The 18,770-nt window shown below is 42.8% G+C and overlaps 1 protein-coding gene across 1 annotated transcript in view; it reads left to right on the top strand.

Moving 5' to 3' along the window:
* Window positions 1-18,770, top strand: part of CAMTA1 (calmodulin binding transcription activator 1) — a 376,374-nt gene that overhangs the window by 293,066 nt on the left and 64,538 nt on the right. The window contains exon 7 of the mRNA XM_050714866.1: window positions 15,466-15,619. Within this exon, the coding sequence (XP_050570823.1) occupies window positions 15,466-15,619 (154 nt within the window). The remainder of the gene's footprint in view (window positions 1-15,465; window positions 15,620-18,770) is intronic.

Here is an 18,770-nt window from a genome sequence, read left to right as displayed (position 1 = left end):
GTGCCCCTCTTCTGCACCATCCCTCTAAAGCAGAAAGGGCAAAAGGCTCCCTAAGCCGTGGCAAAGCTCACGTTTTCCCTGAGATAAATATTTCTTCAAAATAGTATGGCAACGTTTATACTCTTTCCTTTTAAACCAAAGTAATACCAACTTACATGTTGTATTATGTGAGCATTGGGATGGTTTGTGGTGACTAAATTTTATTGTCGTGATACATCCTCTAAGGTCTTTTTAATATAATTCGGGATTATTTTTAACTTCAAGATGCAGGTTCATACTGCCTAGTTGAGGCTGCCTATTATACTGAGCAACAGTTGGAGGATAAAGGCTTTCAGATCTGATGGCTTTTGGTCATCAGGCAGCAAGGTAATAGCTAAGACTCAATACAAAGCCTAAATCTGGCCTACAAAAACGAATGAGTTATTTCTAAAGTGTTTCAGTGTTGAGATGCATCTAAATCAGATTATTCGGCATGGGGTGGTTTGCTGCCACTGGGCTAGCAGCTTTTCTTAAACATTAACTGTGTGCAATGCCTGAGCTGAATACCCTTCAGAGCTATTTAAAGATGTTCTCTTTTCCATTTTGGTGATATCTTTCTAAATTATACATTAAACTTAGCAGGGTGAGTAATGCATCACAGCTTCCCCATGTCAGACTTAATGTTACTTACTGAGCTGCAGCTTCATGTTTATGTGGAGGAGGCAAATGCACTCTTTTCTCTTCCGTGTATCTTCAGGCTCTATGTTGGGGGAGCAAACCCAGGTCCTCTCGTGCTCCCAAGGCACCGTGCGCACCTGCAGGCAGGTGTCTGCTTTTTGCTGTTCTGCTCAGGCACTGGTGCGTCAACTGTTGGCAATGGGCCCCTCTTCATAGGCAGCTGACAGTGCTTCTTCAGGAAATGTGATTATCTTGGAGGCCCCCGCTCTATTTCCTCTTTACCAAAAGCTCGTCTGGCACAGACAGCTGGTGCATAGGGAGCCAGAATACGACTTCTGATGCAAAGCACTTAGGAGAGCGGAGCACTGCCTTGTACAAAGGCAATGCTTCTTCAAGAGACCAAGACATACCATGCTCTGATTTCTATGAAAGGGGTTTACAGGTTAAAGATAAATGGATGGTGTGGTTAAAGATATGTGGATGGTATGGTAAAATGTTATTTTCCATCAAACCCATGCTTTTTCTCTGTCTAGTTCAGATGCTTTGCTGTAGAAGTTTTTTGTTTCTTAGTAAATAAGCTAAACCATCCAAAGAACTTACGGTGCCACCCCAAAAGGCAGCACACAGGAAGAATGTTCACAGCAATTTATGAACTCTGTAAGTGTTGACCTTTAGGTAACAAGGGACCGATAGCATAGCTGTTGTAATTTTAGGTGCTATGGAAAAAACAAGTAATTTGCTACTTTTCCTTGCCAATAGTTCTGAAGACTGATAGTATTTGGTTAAGTGCCACTTTAAAATTGAAAACCAAGCAGTTTTCTTTCAGTGGCTTTTCAGAATGTTGTGCATAAAGCAGATGCATTTCTTTTTAGCTATGTATAGTGCTGGTTTCTTTTGTGAAATTATTGGGCTTTGTTGTTGAAATTCTGCTATCATTCCCCCCCCCCCCCCCCCCCCAGAAATAGTATCTCTTCTTTAGGTGCTGATGACAAGTGTGTTTCTAGAGCTGATCTAGTTTCTTCTGAAATATTGACGTTACACAGAAAAGACAAAGAAGGAACTCCCCATTTTAGGTGTGTTTTCTTTTTCCTCTTGCAATCTCTTTTTGTTACATTGCCTTTTACATTTCTTCTACTAGCTTCTAAATAACTCACTCCCAGGAAATCAGCTGAAGTTCCCTCTCCTTTGATACTGCCTCTGTCTTTAGCACTAACAGCCAACGCTCCCTTATTTGATCTACCCGTTTCCTTGGCCAGTCCACACACTTAATATGCAGGTGGTCTGTAGTACTGGTGCTTTTTCAAGGAGTCCTTTTATAAAGTTATATTTCATTTTATTTTGAGGTATATTTAAATAATTTGATGCATTTAGTAGATTGCAACTGTGCTTGGGAGTCATATGTCCACCATTTTTCCTCTGCCTTTTTTGTAGAAATTGGTGAGCAGATGTTAAAATCATTGTTGCTCTTTTAATAAATGCAGTCACTCAAATGTCTTTAGCACCTGAGCATTTTTTTTTTCTGAACAGCAGTCAGCTTTTACTATTTGTATCACCCTTTCACCATATTATGTTTACACTTCTATAGCAAAACACTGCATGTTTTCAGCAAAATTAATCAGTATAATTATATGTGATTTCCAGTGTCAGGTTCAGCTGAAACACTCATTTAGGTTGGTGATTAGCCCTATCAGAAGCAACAAGGATGGAGAACTAATCTGTGCCTAACACTGTTACTTTGAAAGATGCCATTTATACTCTATTCATAAATCGAATATTTCCTCTGAACCACCCCCACAACCAATCTGAATAGAAAACGTGTTTATGCTAACTGGCAGTGCACCTTGTTTGTTTTAGATTGCCTCTTTGCTGTTGTTTGCAGAGGTTGCCGTTACTCAGACAGCAGGAAGGGGTTGAGCTTGGTGGTTTTTTGGTGATATTTATCAATAAGACCTGAGCCTTTATTTGGCTGAGGTTGTACTAAATGAAGTCTTGAAATTATTTAAATCTGTATAGTCTTCTAAGATCCCTAAAACACAGAAAAAAACCTCCTGTGCATATTGTGTATGGATGTTTGTGGATGGTGTGGCAAGAATAGGCATGTCTTGAAATTCTGTTCTTCAATATAAAATACCTCTATGTGGCTTGTTGTCTTGGTGTACCACCTGAGCCATAGACAAGTCCTTGAACCTTTACAAAGTTCACAAAACAGTGTTCATTACAAACATGAATGGGCAAGAGACATGGAAGTATAAATTCACTCTTCAGCAAAGCATTTCAACCGTGCAACTTTTCAGAGCATTTTAAAGATGATAAGCTCTAAGTGATTAACATGCTATTACAGTTTTTAAGCAAGTGGAGTTATATAGAAACAAAGTTCCTTCATTGAAAAAAAAAAAAGTTCAGATCAATTAAAACAATTTACTTTGTTGCTAATGATTTAGGACTGTTGTAATTTATTGGTAAATAAGTGCCTTCAAAAGCACATCCATTCAGTGAGTGGACAGAGGAAATGTTAACGAGTTCTTGGATAAATTACATCTAGAGTTTGGTAACAGACTTGCTGCAAAACATTTAGAGCAGGCTCACCACACAGATTTAAGTATTCCATCTTTCAGAGAACAATTAAAGCTTCTAATCAATTTTTCAGTGTTTGGAGAAATGCAAATAACAAGAGAGTCATCATCATTGGGCTGGACCCGTAAGCAGCCACCCTGTTTTCAGTCTGCCTGGCTCCTGGCAGAGAATGAATGTTTGGTTTTCCAGAACCAAAGTAAATGGCACAGGGAGATGGTCGCCGGCTTCCTCTCTCTGGATGCCCCCCAGACTTACCACCACATCATAAGAAAGTATCATCCTCAGCCTTACATACTGAGGATATCATGTCCAGGCACAGAAATGATTTGGTTTTAATCAGAACTCATATCAACCTCCTTGGATATCTATAGGAATTGTCTATGTGGACAAACAGTGTTAGCAAGCTGAGGTACGTTAAGCAGCAGTGAAAAATTACTAGTGTTAGAGAACAGGCTAGGTCCATGTTACATTCATCAGAGGTAAGAAATTACACAGCAATTATTGAGCAACTGCTATATCAGGTGCAAATATATTCTGAGAAATCTTTTGAACGGTCTTTCAAAATGGACATTCTTTTAGTAGAATTTAACAGTTAAAAATTAGGGAGTCAGTGCTGGTTTTGTTGAGGTCTCACCCTATAGACAAGTCTGATGTAGTTCCAATTTGCCTGCCTGGTAAAATAGTCCGTCATATGCCAGAGATAGCCAGATCTGTCAAGCTCCGCACAGTTTTCCTTTATTGGTTCTATTGGTTTTATTGCCTGCCTTCTGCTCTAAGGGATGGTGGTCGTTCAGTGACAAGAACCTGGAAAATCATTCAAGTTGACAATGCTTTTTAGATTTCATGTTTTCCTTGTGTCTCTATCTTTTAAAAACAAAAAAGGACGACTCAATGACACAGTGAACTTAGTGGGGAATTTGTTATTGTTGAGAACTTACCTTCAAATTCTGGGGACTGCTTTTGTTGCCTTCCAAATAGATCTAAGCTACAATGACGTACTTACCTGTAATCCTAGAACCTCTGGTTGGTGTGATACAACTTTTTGTATGACAGGTATGAACTTTGCTTTCTGGTGAACAGAACTAAGATACAACTCCAAGATAAGCCGAGTTCTCCAACACTTGTTTAGCTCCAGGGCTATCCCTATGGATTCAGGGGCTGGCAGCCTTGAGAGGTGGAGGTTGTGCTTCTGAAGCCTGCCAAGCCTGGACTTTGCTGATCATGCAGGTCAATCATACAGTGTATCCAACGTGTCTAGCACCAAGTCAAAGCACTGGAAATGTTGAAATGGAAAGGTAAGGAAGAAAAATGTCTAGAAACTTCTTTTTTCAGACAGAAGCCCCATCAGCCAAACAAATGGATACGCTTTGGTGTTAATCCATCACACTCACATATCCATATATTTTCTCAGAACCTTAAATGCAAAGTAAAGTTGGACTCCAAAACTGAAAATGTGTAACACTAAGGGGAACTTTGGACTCACTGACACTGCAGGTTACTTTTGTCTGAAAAGATAATAAAGGCACAACAAAACCTCCGATGAATAACCTATGTTAACACATAGGCAGTTATATAGCAGTGTCAGAAGGGTTACGCTATAGGAACAAAAATGTTGCAGGACAATCAAAGCCAACATTATGAAAGTGTTTTGAACATTACTGATGTTCTTCTCCCAGGAATTCTATTACCAGCAACTGATATCAAAAGTAACAAATTTTAAAGAAGCTATAAATGACAAAGCTCTCAGAGCATGGCCAAAGAATGAAAATAAAAAGGACTCATTGGCTACTATGTACCAGATCAGCTACATGGAACATTAAATGGCATTCATCTGCTATTCCTCCAGGCAGGCATCAAGGTGTTGCTTGCATCCTTTTCTCTCACCTGGAACCCTGTGTTTCTGAACTTGTTGTGCTGTACCTGTGGGAGAAATAGGGGGCGTGCTGAGAACTGCTGTGCACTGTGTCCTCCTGGGGGGAGGACTGGCACGTGCTGGCCACAGTTGTAAAAGCCATTCACACAATCCAGACATCTGCCAGAAATAACGAAAGACAAGTAGCAGGTAGTAGCATACTACCAGGAACTTTTTACACGACTCTTTTATGTGATGCTTTTTTTCCGTCTCGTGGCCCAGCAGCTACATGCCTGTGTAGCAGGCTCAGTGGAAGGATCAGGCTGCAACAGCCTTGCCTGTCAGGCAGGGCTGAAGCGTGGATTATTCCAGCGCCTGCCACATGTGCCAGTCCGGAGGCAAGCACTTGGTCCTCTCACGGATTGTGGCAGAACGCAGGTACATTGTGAGTCTGTCGTGCCTAGCAGCAGTCTTGTGTCTTCCTGGGTACAAGTGGCTGCTGGATGGGAAAGCCGCTGCAGAACCTTGGAAGAGCTGCTCTTCGCTGCTCAGTGCCCCAGAGGTCACTACAGGAGCTGCTGCTAACTTCTGATGCTTCAGAAAGTTCCCTTGCTGGTAGGCATGTGGGAAGATGGGCTGTGTGGGGCAGGGATTATACAGATTTTGAGGGGCAATCAGCTTCCAAGTGCTTTTGGTGCGTTTGCGTACATGCAAAAATAGCTTTGAGCTTGATGATGCTGCAGGAACATCACTGAGGGACAGCATGTCTCTGGAGGGAAAGCTTATTTTGAACTCTGGGTACGTTCTCCTGAGGTTTTCTCTCTTGGTATTTGGAAATGTCAAGTTTCTATTTCTTGGTCTGCCTAAAAAAATACCAATTAAAAAAAAAAAAAGTGTATCTTTAGGTATACATTGAACTGTCCTTAATTCATATAAACGCATTAATATTTAAAAGGTAATAGGGTTATTGAGGCAAACTAGACCAACAGCACATCAGAGAAAAAACTGCACCATCTGCATTCAAAACAGAATTTGAAGCAGTGTGTTCTGTTGTTATAAACTTTGAAAGCACTTGGTGAATGTCAGTAGAGCTTTGAAATTAAAATTTCTTCTTATTCCAGACCAGCTATTATTGCATCTCTAGCTTGGGTTATCTGGGAAAGGGTAGAAGCCACTTGGGGCATGCTTTGTAAATGCTGGCATTTCTAGAAGATGATGACGATGGAAGTGTTTTGAGTTTAGCTCTGTGTCTGTTTGAAATGCAGTGACAGAATTCCCATATCAAGATTGCTATAAAAACAGAAGGAGGAATAGGAGGTTCTGTACTGAATTATGAAAATAAAGCAAAATCCTTAGAAATGTCCGCTAAGGGTTCTGTGCCTTGCACTTGTTTTTCATTTAATAGGGGAAAAATAGTCTGAATAAATCAGTAGTAAATCTTTTACAGAGTAACAGTCTAAAAAGAGGTTGGCACTGTTAAATCATATTCAATACCTAGTTATTTACATTTCTCTGTGCTAATTTGGTAAGGATTGGTTAGCATTTGCATGGGTAATGCAACATGTTTTGAAACTACGTATGCAGTGCTGGAGCAGATTTTGCTGTCTCCTCTTCGTCAGAGTACCTCTTAGGAATTCAAATCCAAAGTAACCTGTGCTGTGCCCTCAGAGTTATTGTTTGAAGAATCTCAGGGCTTTTGCAAAATAAGCTGTTAAACCTCAATTCAAAACTTGGACAACCAGAGAGAGCAAGTGACAGAAAGAAGGAAGAGATGCTTCAATGATTTCCATAGCAAATTTATCTCCCTTAAAAAGTAATAAATATTAAATACATCAGCTGGGTTAAATGGATCCATTGCAGTTACGTGATTTTCATGAGCTGGGTGTGTATTAAGAAAGAATATTCCTAAGCAAGCTGAAGTGGGCAGGTCACTATCTATAAGTTTACGTGCTTTGATCATGGCTACATTTTTATACACAAGCAATCATATAGCTGCATTAATTCTTTAGAAGGTTATTAAACTCAAACAGCTGCCGGGCAGCTTGTATGACTGACTGCTAGATAGCTATTGAAGTCTCCGGTTGGTCTTTCAATGGTCCAGATGTACCATGATAAAGGAATGACTGGAAAACAGTAAAAATCGTGTTTTTGAGCGAGGCAATAGTAGCTTTTTCTCCTTCAGCTTCTCTGCCTTATTCTGTAGTTTGAAGTTTGAAATCTGCCACCGTATGGAACCGTCCTCTTGGGAAACCTCTTTGCAAACTCCTCTGTGCCTTGGAGCTGAGCTGAGGCAGTGCATGGTCTGGCGGCCTGGGATGTGTTGTTCAGTGCTCCACGTACAGGGTGATTATAAGCACTGTGAGTGTTCAGGCACCAAAGACTTGCGTCTCCTCTGACCCGGTCCTAGTGAATGCTCCTGTGCTGCGGCAAGTTCATTGCTCTAGAGCAACAGGGAAGACCGGAGAACTCCCTGCTACTCATCTGTCCCCAGGTGCCAGGACACAGGACTTGGGTGTCAGCACCTCTGGCTCAGCTGGGTGTTTCTAGATGAACAAATGCAGTCCTAGCTCATGGCAGAATTATCTTGTCCCTGTCAGCTGCCTGTGTAAGTTAAAGCTGCCAGCTGGGAGCAGTGACACAGACGAAAAGAAATTTCCATTGTTTGGAAGAATAATAACCTGCATGAGAAAAAGAAGTGCCTTTTGTTTTATTTTGCTTCACACTTCTAGTTGTGCAGTATCACCTTCTGTTATACTTTTTACTGACACAGGAGACGTTCTTCTGAAAGGTAATAGACAACTCAGAAATAAATTTCTGTTTGGAATTTTGGAGGCCAGGAATTTCAGCACTGCATTTTCCTGTTTTCAAAGTGCATATTAAATAAATGTGATCCCTAGAAGTATTCAAGGACAGCTCTTTGTATATAAAATACACCATCATCAATGGTGGTGCTTCGGCAAGCCTCGAGGACAAGGTTTTAGAGACCAGAGTTTCGTTCCTGTTTGTATTTGGGATGTCACTGCCAGCACATTGAGGACAGATGAGCATTTCAGTCAAGGATGCTGTTTGCAGGCTGGCTGCTCAGGCTCCCAGCAGTGCTCCCAGACAGTAATGGGAATTTGCCCCTGTCATTGGTGCAGCAGGTAGTCTGTAAGTGGGAGACACGTGTGGGTTGTCAAGGAACACCAGTAGCAGCTAGAGGAAGAAGGAAGACAAAGGACTGAAAAAGAAAGTAACAAAAGGAAAACCTGTATTTTTCTAATCTAAACCCTGCCCTGCAGTGGCTTTGTACCCCCTAGTCATTCTTTTGAGGCATATAATGTAGAACAGTGCAATTACTTTACTGATTACACTTGATCTTCCCTTACCAAGGTATTAAAGAGGAACTTGGGAGCATATTACAAAACATACAGCCCTATTAAATTTGATTCCCTTTAAAACAATTGCAGGAAATCTCACTCTTGTAATTACATGAGTGTAAAAAATCATTTTTTAGTTTTCCAAGCCCTTCACAGTTCTTTTCCTTGTCTGTGGTACGTGGAGTTGTATCAACCTGATGCCTTTTTCTTTTCTCAAAAATCAGTTGATTTAAACAAAAAATCTCAAAAGGTCTGAGAAACAGGCAAACTTGCTAGGTTTTATAATTCTGGGCTGACTGATCTTCAAAGAAGTCTGTGATATCCATACAGTGTAAATCCAGTGGCCACAGACATAGCCAGGATGCAGGGTTGGAAGTGGAGGGAAAACCGCTGACTTCCCGCAGGCTGGCTGCTGCTTAGTCTCTGTTCCCAGTGCTTCCCTAGGTGCTAGAAAGGTCTGTTGGAAAGACTGCTGTGGGCATCCAGATCACTGCAGAGCCAGCGAATATCTGTGTGATTTAACTAGATTTAAAACTATATACGTGCTGATGTCTCTTTCTGCCCTGCTGCCCCCAGGTGTCCTGTGTTCCCGAGGATGCTTTTGAAAGGAAATAAATTCCCCCATCTCTTCAATGCCACTGGAGGCATAGGATATAAGGTTAATTCAAAGAGCTTTACAGACTAAAATTTAAGCTCTCAGCCTGATTTCTCGTGAGAAACCTCCTTGAGTTGGTGGTGAGAATTTCAGGCCAGTGTGTGTACTGCTCATGGGGCACAGCGCCTGGGCAGCTCGGGCCCTGCTGGCAGGAGCCTTTTGGCGCGGCAGGCAGCACCCCGTCGTCTGGGTGCGGGAGCACAGAAAGGCAAGGCCCAAGAGGAACACGTTTATCAACAACGGGATTCTGCTCCCTGGCTCAGGTACTAGCACCCTGCAGAGGTCTGCCACGGCCCACTCCTTCACGCCTGCTGCATGTCCTCTGCAAGCCCTGAAGAGGCGCCTGCTGGCCACCACGTGCCTCTCGCCTCACCTCGCTCAGCCCCTGCTCCTGCCCCTCGGGGAGCCGAGCTCGTCCTTCCTCGCCTCTTGGCCGCACCGCAGGGAGGGCCTCGTGCTCGCCGTCTGCGTCCAGCTCTGTGGGGGCTCAGATGCTTCCCTTCAGCTCTTGGGTGACAGGGCTATGCTACGTGTCTACTAGTTGTCTTGTTCTCTCTAATTAAATATGCCCAGCTCAAGATAATTTAAGGCACTGAATTGTGCCTTTAAAGTCAGTGTTGTAATCTTTTCATTTTTGCTGTTGCTATGAAAGATTAATATGTTCTAATGCATCAGCCACCAGGTTGTCTTCCACAGCATGACCTCAATTAGAAAATAGTTCAAGGAAAAAGAAAATACTGGGATTTAAAGCAGTAGTCTTGTCTAAAGCTAGCACTTAGTCTCTTAAAAGGGAAAAAAATCCAATTACTTCCGTGTCCATTGTGTATTTGTGCCTTGTGCACCTTGTATTTCAGGTATCCCAGGCTCTATTCTCAAACCATTAAAAATACAGAGTAAACTCTCCAAATAGATCCTGCTATAAATAGCAGAAGATGTGTATAGATGACACACAGATACTCTCAGTGTCCATCTTAGAGTTACCTGTTGGTACTGAAGCATCGTGTAACAGCAGCCCCTGGAAACCTTTTGTATTACGTTTTTCTGAGTGTTAATCTGTTAGGTGTTAATCCAGTCTACCCCATATGGATGGATGTGAGTTATGTTCCCAGAAAGATGAGATTCCTTTTCAGTATTTTGAATGGTTTGAGGAAAACAAAGTAAACTTCTTGAATGAATAGCCTTCAGAACATATAAAAACTTTTTTATAATGTCAGGGTTGAAAGCAAGAAAAAGTTAACAATGCTTGAATTCATTCAAAACAGGCAGTTATGTAACAAACTGCATGACTTTTGTCCTCCTTTTATTTCTATTTTAAATAATTACTGAATTACGAGCCAGCACTCCGAAAGGGAACACCAGCACTTTGTTAGCCCAAGCACGCTGTGAGAAAAAGCTGTCAGCTGAAGCTTGTGCTCTGCATGGTGGCTTCCCCTGGTTCACAGGCTGGGGATTGCAGGGCTTGGTGTGGCAAACTTCTAGATTTTATTTACCTTAGGGCAAATGGGATGCATTGCCTTGTTTTTTAATTTGGTTTTGGTTGTATAGGAGGGGCTGTGATGTCTGAGGGATCCTCAGTGAAAGGTGATCATTACTCCATATAGAGCAGCTGCGTTGCACTGTATTTCCTACATCCAGGGCATTAATAAACCTGTTCTCACTGGCAATTAACAAAGTTAATAGCAGGACATGGCCCACAGAGTCCCATGCAGTAGACTGCGGTGTCTCCCGTGACCTGGGGCAAATGGAGTCTGTTTGCAGTCTTTGTGCTGCCAGGAGAGTCCATCCTGCCTGGCCGCAGCGTGGGGACCCCTCCGCAGCGGGGCCACATCCGCGTGGAGCTGAGCTCCTCTGAGCCTTATGCCTGCCTACCGTCTTGCTTTGCAGGTAAGCCACTGGGGCCAGGAAAGGCTGGTTTCGCCTTACATGTTTTAATAACACGTAAAGCTTCACAAGTTTGACATCAAAGATGTAACACTGGTATCTAGTAGAATCCAGAGTGGCTGGGCACTTGGCGGAGCAGAGCTAACGGCCACCGATCCTGGAGCCCTGGCACATATATGGGGGTTATTTCTTTGCAGGGTTGCTCAGGTTAAATTCACCCGTGCTCTTCATCCTTGAGGGTGATTTATATCCTTTCATTCTTCTATCAGGGAGTACAAATGTAAAACTTTCCCTCAGCTTGGAGATATTGTTCCAAATAAAATATTTTCAGCTATGGCCACTGCCAGTGGGATTTAGCTTTGAGCTGATAGCCATTGCTGAGCAGCTGAAAGCTGGCCAGAAACTGGTTTTGATTTTCCTTTTTAAAAATAAATAAATAAATATATAAATAAATAATCCATGCTTCAGGGTGGGAAGGGTAGGAAGGGTGTTTTGTGTGTGTGTGCATTTGGTTATTCCTTTCTGCATGACAAGGGAGACTTCCCTGTGCATAGGGCTTCCAGTCTGGTGCTGTATAGCAAACAGAAGGCAGTTGTTGAAATGAGAGAGAGGTTTGCTTCACAGACCTGTCGAGCTTGGTGCGCTGCAGGTACCTGTAGTTTCTTCATCCTAACGTTATCCAGCCCTTTATAGACTGGACATGCTTTTCTTTGCATTTATGTGCTCCCTGTTTGACAGAATTCGGGAGCTAGAAAAACCTTGCTTGTTTCAGCTTTGTGTTTCTGCTAATATGAAAAAATAGTCATGAAGGGGGCTGGTGGAACAAACAATAGCTGATTTACTTGGTTAATTTAAATGGCACATAGTGGGTAGCACAGGGAGGCTGCCTCTGTGCTCCAGCAATCATGCTGGGAGGTCTGCAGCACCATTACATGCTATTATTACTTTCTGGATAATGTATACGTTTTTCACTATCACATACTTTTTTCTCTTCCATTTTTCATGAGAACCGGCATTAGATTAATGGTTATGCCATAGAAGAAACGTAACGCCATGCCAGTCTGATTTATTGACCACTTAGTGCTGATGAAGCTGCAAACTAGAGTCAGACAGATGTTACAGTGGCATTTTTCTTTTTCAAAGCTAACAGCTTGTTGTATTTTTAACCACTTGTTGTGCTGTCTTCTGCTTACCCTACAACACCAGGAATACCAGAACAAGCTTCTCCACAACCCTAAGGAGAACCTGCTCAGGAGGAGGACCGGATGCCGCAGGATTCAGCAAGCCAAGCAGACTCCCCCAGTTCAGGGATAGATGGCAGCAACTTTGCTTCTGATGTGTGGGAAGCAAAGTAGCTCTGCTGAGGGTCTGTGCATTGAAAATATTAACAGCTTTTTGACAGGAACATTTCCAGATCCTTCAATAGCTGTCCAAGGGTTCCCTGCAGGACTTCCCTGCCTCCCAGGTGCAGGGTTTCTGAGATGGCACATCCAGTGTGCTGGCATGTTTCCTGCATGTGAGTTACTGTCACTACAGACAGAAAGCAGGTTTTGTGTACCCAGAGCAGGCCAGTTGGATAGGGACAAATGCAAAGCTTGATTCAAATTGAAATTATGAGTAAAAAGATGTCTTGCCGATTTCTGGTTTACAAGCATGTGTGCACATAGGCAAATACAGAGCTGGAGACAACGTGTAGCAAAAGCTGTAATCTGTAAATGCATTGAATTTACTACTGAGGATGTAGTTGTACTGGAGTCTGTTTTCCATCTCCATATGTTAGGTTTTCTGTCATCCTGACTTGCCTGGTGACAAACAGGAACTCTCAAGCTACAAAAAATACCTCTTATCTGAAATACAGCAAGAAGCACGTGCAGAATTTCTGTGTTGCCTGTCAGCAGCAGTGTGTCCTTGCTTTCTTCTTTGAAACTTCTGTGAGAGCAAGAGGTGTCTTTACATGACATCTCTGAAGCATATTACTTTTTATTACTTCATCATCTAAATCACTAATTAAGTTAAATTCGCTGATGGAGACTGTTTGGGTATGTAGGTAATCATTTTTATTATCCAAATCTTTTCTGAATTATACATGAGGACAGTAATGTTTTAAAACTTCCTTTCGTCACCTCCCCATTCCCGAGCAGCTCCATCTGCTTGTTTTTGCAAGTGGCTTGGCCATTTCACCATGTGTCCTAGCGGGGATGTACAGCCAGACCTTCTGCTCCCACCAGGCCAGAATAAATCAACAAGCGCACCCCTGTCCTGATCTCAGTGCCTTGTTGTGACCTCCATTGTCTTCAGTGAGTTAAACAGGCCAAAATTCCTTGGAAACTGGAAGGCTGAAAGAAAAAATGTAGCTCTGTTTTGCATGGTTGCTTGAGGATGTGTGCTGTGGTGTGGAAAGGGTGAACCTTGCAGCGCTCTGCAAAGATAGGATGTAGTGTTTTATGTACCCTTCTTTGTCTGTCTCTCATCTGGGACGGAAAAGATGTGCCCTGTGAAATGGAAGGCTTTACATGCATGAAAATTGAAAGTAAAAGTTCCAATGGTTTGTCTCAAGGAGAATGTCAGGAATGGAAGAGCTGATAATTTTCTTTGCTTTAGCACTTTGCAGGACGACTCCAAAATAAGTTGTTAACACTTCCTTATTAGTTTTCCTTGCTTCTTCCCTGTGCAATACAACTCTTTTTGAACACAGACTTCGAGAACTTCATACTGTAATTAACAGAATCTTCGCTGAAAATCTCCTACTTACAATTTTCATCAACAGAGGGGGAAAAAATGAAAGTTTCACTTTGTTCTCCCTTTCTTCCTAACTAAAATGAGAGCTTCTCCTCCAAACGGTGAGGAACGGTGTGATTAGTGGAGCTCCGCTAGGTGCCAGAGTGCACAGGGTTGCAGACAGCAGGCGAGCATACTCTGTAGGGCTGATGTGCTGCAATGCTGGCTGCGCACCAGCGCTGTATGAAGGGATGGTCCTTTGGCTGCCAGCAGCATCTCAGCAGGTCTCAGGGAGCTGGGAGACGTGGCCAGCTGCCTTCTGCTCTGGGATGTGCAGGACGCTCCCTGGGACGCTCCCCTGGCAGACAGGTCTTGTGTGGTTGCCCCTGCACTCAGTGGACGGGAGTGCTGCCCTGCATGCGTGTGGGCAGGGAAGCCAGTAGACAGCAAGCTCCTGCCCTGGGTGTGCTTCAGGCACAGCTGCAAGATGCACCGTGCCTGGCTTCTCTCATTTCGCCCATCAGAAGCTACCTCCCACTGGTTGCATTTACGGGGCAGTTTTGCTGCTCTAATATTTTCCTTGGTGCAAGTATCTACATATTGCTCTACTTCTCTGTGGGTTTCATAAGCAAGTACTCCCATTAGCACACCCTTTGCAAACAAATGATGGATTGTATTCCCTCTCCCACTCAGAATGGGGCTATAACAACATTAATGAAACATTAGAGTTTTAATTACACCATTATCCTATTTATTTTTATAAATAATTCCAAAGCAGTCATTAAAGTTTGTGGAGTTAGGAGTAAATGACTTAAGGGAAAGAAATCAACTTCTCAATCTTCTTGTTATCTATCGTACAATATCCCAGGGATGCTGTTGGGAACTAGCTGAGTTGTTTTGGTTGCTGTTGTTAAGATGATTCATTTACTCACACGGTGGTAACATACTGCTAAGCTCCCTACTTGAAATGTCTGTGTCAGTGGGACAACGCTGCAGTGCGTCAAAGCAGTGTTGCATTTCTTTTCTTTCCCTCAGCTCTCGTAAGAAGGTGCATTGGGAAAGAGAGTAATGCACTGAACAACCCTGCAGGAGTGACTGCCTTGCAGTTGTTCCAGATATTTTTTTTTCAGCAGTGCTGCAAAGGACATTGTCTCTTCCAGTCCCAACCTTCCACAGCTTGCTGTTTTCATCGCAAATCTGCAAGCTCTTCAAAAGACAAGAAATTACAGGCTTGTCTGAAAAGAACCTGTCCTTGGGGACACTCTTGCAGTACCGCTAGCTTCTTTGGTTCTTCCCTCCCTCTTTCTGCAGCTGTACTGAAAGTGTGGCTATCGTTGATGCTCTCAGGTGAACTTCCACATATTTGAAATAGTCTGATGTGGACCAGAGCTGATAAAAGCATTTGATCCAACAGATCACAGATCCCCTAAACTAAAGCAAGTGGCCTGGTGTTTGTTGCAACAGATATTTGCAGGCCTCTTGCAAGTATTCCTTGTTGTATGGGTTGAAAAAAACATTCACACTGAGCAAAGGGAACAGGGAGACTTTTCAGCCAAGGGCACTCGAGGAGGAAGCTGTGTGCAAAGTGTCGTATCTTGCCTTTTGCCACATCACCGAAAGAACAGCTCTGATCTCAGGGAAAGATGGTATATCGTGGGGTCTAATTATGATGCTTTCTGTTGTAATTTTACTTAGGAAGATAAATACAGAGGGCACTGAGTCAGGGACAGGTCCAACTACATAACTTTTGTTCTCTGTTCTCCCTGTAGAACCCAGACATCGTGTTGGTGCACTACCTGAATGTACCAGCCATCGAGGACTGTGGGAAACCATGCGGCCCTATCTTGTGCTCAATAAATACAGACAAGAAAGAATGGGCAAAATGGACGAAAGAAGAACTAATTGGACAGCTCAAACCAATGTGTGAGTATCTGGAGGCTTTTTTGCTCTATGAAGGGTTAATTTAGAGTATGATGTCTCTCCTGGCCACTGACCCTCCCTCTAAAGTAGCCGTTTGTCACCATCAAACTCAACATGTATCTGCATGCACTTCTTTCTTCCTGATGTATTCTACGCATGTATGAGCCATCAGCTCTTTCCACTTAGTTTTTACGAGAAGCCATTTACATGGTATGAAAGCTGCCCAGACTGTTGCAAAAAGGATTATGTTAAGTTCCCCTCAGCACACACTGTGCCGGGGAAAAAGCATACCTATGGTCTTATATTTTTCAAGTGACATTTCTAGGCACCTACTCACTTACAAAGAGCCTTTATTACAGTATTGGCAGGTAGGTTTCCCTGAAGGCCCCTCTATGTTTGTGTTGTTCTGTGTCAGGTCAGAATTGGTTGCTGTTGTTTATAGAAGGGCTCTGTGGAGCTGAATATCTTTTTATCAGCAAGACACACCTGCGGTGAAATGCCTTTCAAGTGCCAACTGTCAAAGCAAAATTTCTATTAAAATAAAAAAAATCTGCATCCTGTCCATTGTCTGCACAGCAAAATAGTGGAGTTGGATTGCTTGGTGATGCCGTTCTCTGAACTTCAGTGCAGCCACCTCCACAATAAGCTTATCTCATTATCTACTATCCAGCTCCCCTGGTCGACTTGGCTTGAAACTCTAGTTTGTTCTTGGAAGTCCAGTTCAGGAACTCTGGCATTTTCTCTAGTTCTGTCTGAAAAAACAGTGGATATGGTGGAAGGGTGGGTATCATTTACTACTGTTCTAAACTTTGCGGTGTAAAGAGAAGGCTGCTTAGGTGTGCAGAGTGATCAGGAAGTTGGTCCTGCAGACAGGCAGCTCTGTGGAGCTCTCTGCATCCACCTTGAAGTATATTTTCTTAAATATCGGTTATATTGTATGTGTTCCCCTGGAAAATATCTCCAAACTGCACAGAGACCTGCAATGAAAGAGTGATTAGGCATATTGTGGGTTAGTAAGAAAAGAAGATTGATTGTGGGAGACACAATACCAAATCCAGGTGCTTACATCTGAATCAACAAATACCAGGTCTGCTTTTCTCCCTTGCCCCTTCCCCAGTCAGACGCTGGTTCTGTGCCCAGCTCTCAGTAACCAGAGGCCACAATCGTGAAGTATATTCTGATGGGTCTTGGCAATCAGTGAAAGGTAAGTCTCATGCTGACCATAGCATTATTAGTTCTGCGTTGCTCCTTTGTTACTTCCTGAGCTCTGCAGGCCGTTCTGTTACTGGTGGGGGGAGGAATGCAGCCAAACTCCAGGTGTCCATGCCAGAGCTTTGCATCACCTCTTCACTGCCCGCAAAAAGCAGTGGCAAGGAGGAGACCTGTCGGAAGTCAGCAGCCAGTGAGCCCTTCCCAAGTCAGTAGCACTGCTGTAAGTGACAGTCATCTAACAGACAGGTTCTGCTTTCTCTTTAGCTGCCCAAGAGGCAGAAGCATGGTAATTTCCTCATATAAACAATACCCCCACTTTTTTGCTCCCCCATGTATTCCTTTTCCATGCAAAACTGAAGGAGAGAAAACAAGCCAAAGAGAAGAGAAAAAAAAACAACCAACAATTTGCTAAACAGAATGTTGCCCTGGGACCAATAAACTTAGAAATCCAAGATGTTGAAGTTGTAGCTGAGACTGAACAAGGGCCTTAATAATAAACAGGAGAGGAGGTGGCAGCCTGTTTTTTTCTGGTTGGTTGGTTGGTTGTTTTAAAAAAAAAAAAAAAAAAAAAACTGCAGTGCATCAAGAAAATTATGTGAAAACTACAACGAACTAGCTGTAAATTTAATAATACTTGGCTTTTTTGTGTCTCAGGAGGGAAGAGTGAAATTCTGCACAATTATTCAGAGTATGTATGCAAGTACACATCTCTGTTTATGAATACATATCCTGGGAAGCACATCCTTAGAAATGTAGCTACTATAAAAGCATTACGTTTTGATCAGACTTAGAGAAGAAAGAGGACACATAATGGTGTTCAAGAAACACAGGGGCACTGCTTGCCAAGATGCCATCAGATTTGTTTCCAGTATTGGGTATGCTTTGAAAGTCCAGAGCCAAGCACATTAGTTTCATCGTATTTTCACATTAATCATTCTTTCAAAGACTTCAGTTTGATTGCCTGATGTTTTCAAATTTCTCTGCCCTAAAGCAGATTTGTCAGTGACTTGATAAAAATGTTGTACATAGTGTCACTGGTGAAGTGTGCATCTCCCCTTTCTACATGTTCCGTGTTGTGGTTCATCTAGTTTTATTCCTCTGGACTTCAAAGCTGTGTGAGGGTTTTATTGGTTCATTTTCTTGCTTGCCATTTTTCATAAGCATATCACATTCAGGACAAGTTAGTAATGATATAGTCACGGTGCGCATGGAGGTCTGAGGGTGAATGCTGTATCTGCAGGGAGATTTTTACATCATGTTTCAGACAATTGATGTCTTGCAGAACTAGGAGGAGAAGCTGATACTACTTCTATCTTTAGGGACAATGCTTCTTCCTGGTCAAAGGTCAGTAACAGCATTCAGTTGCTAATCTGGGAAAGGGGAAAAGTTTTTAAAGTGGGAAAGGGACTGCCTAGAAATACAGGCTGGTTTTATAGCAAGTGGGAGGTTTTTCTGAAGACTTGCTGAAAGCAAGTTCTGTTCATTCAGGTCCTGCTCAGCCTGGACCCAAGTGAGATATTAAAGCTCTTGACCTCTGGCAGATTTTAAAGCTTTTATATCCAAATAAAGGATTGTGGCGAGTCCATGGTGTGGCAGCCAGAGGCTGGGAGCATGTTCCCTTGGCTGTGTGTGCCTGGAGAACTGCAAGTGATGTGACAGGTGGCGTCAGCAAGAGGGGGATTGGTGTAAGAGTGCAAGCCAAACAAGTACATTGAACTGTTTTTTCTGAAGTGCAGAGAGAGCTTGACTGGGTTCGCTCACATTTCTTGCATTCTTAAGTCACTTGGCTCCATCTTCCTTTCTTGTTGCATCATCCTAAAGTCAGTCCAGGCTTCATCAAGTGTTCAACATGCATCTGGGACAGGCACAAGCTCCTGGTACCAGACTATGTCTCTTCCATGATCACAGCAGTGTGCTGAGGTATGGGCTGCCCAGGGGTGAG

Source organism: Cygnus atratus, chromosome 21, assembly GCF_013377495.2.
Source record: "Cygnus atratus isolate AKBS03 ecotype Queensland, Australia chromosome 21, CAtr_DNAZoo_HiC_assembly, whole genome shotgun sequence".
NCBI classification, from domain to species: Eukaryota; Metazoa; Chordata; class Aves; order Anseriformes; family Anatidae; genus Cygnus; species Cygnus atratus.
Note: the sequence above shows the minus strand (reverse complement) of the source record. Positions and strands in the feature narration are given on the sequence as shown.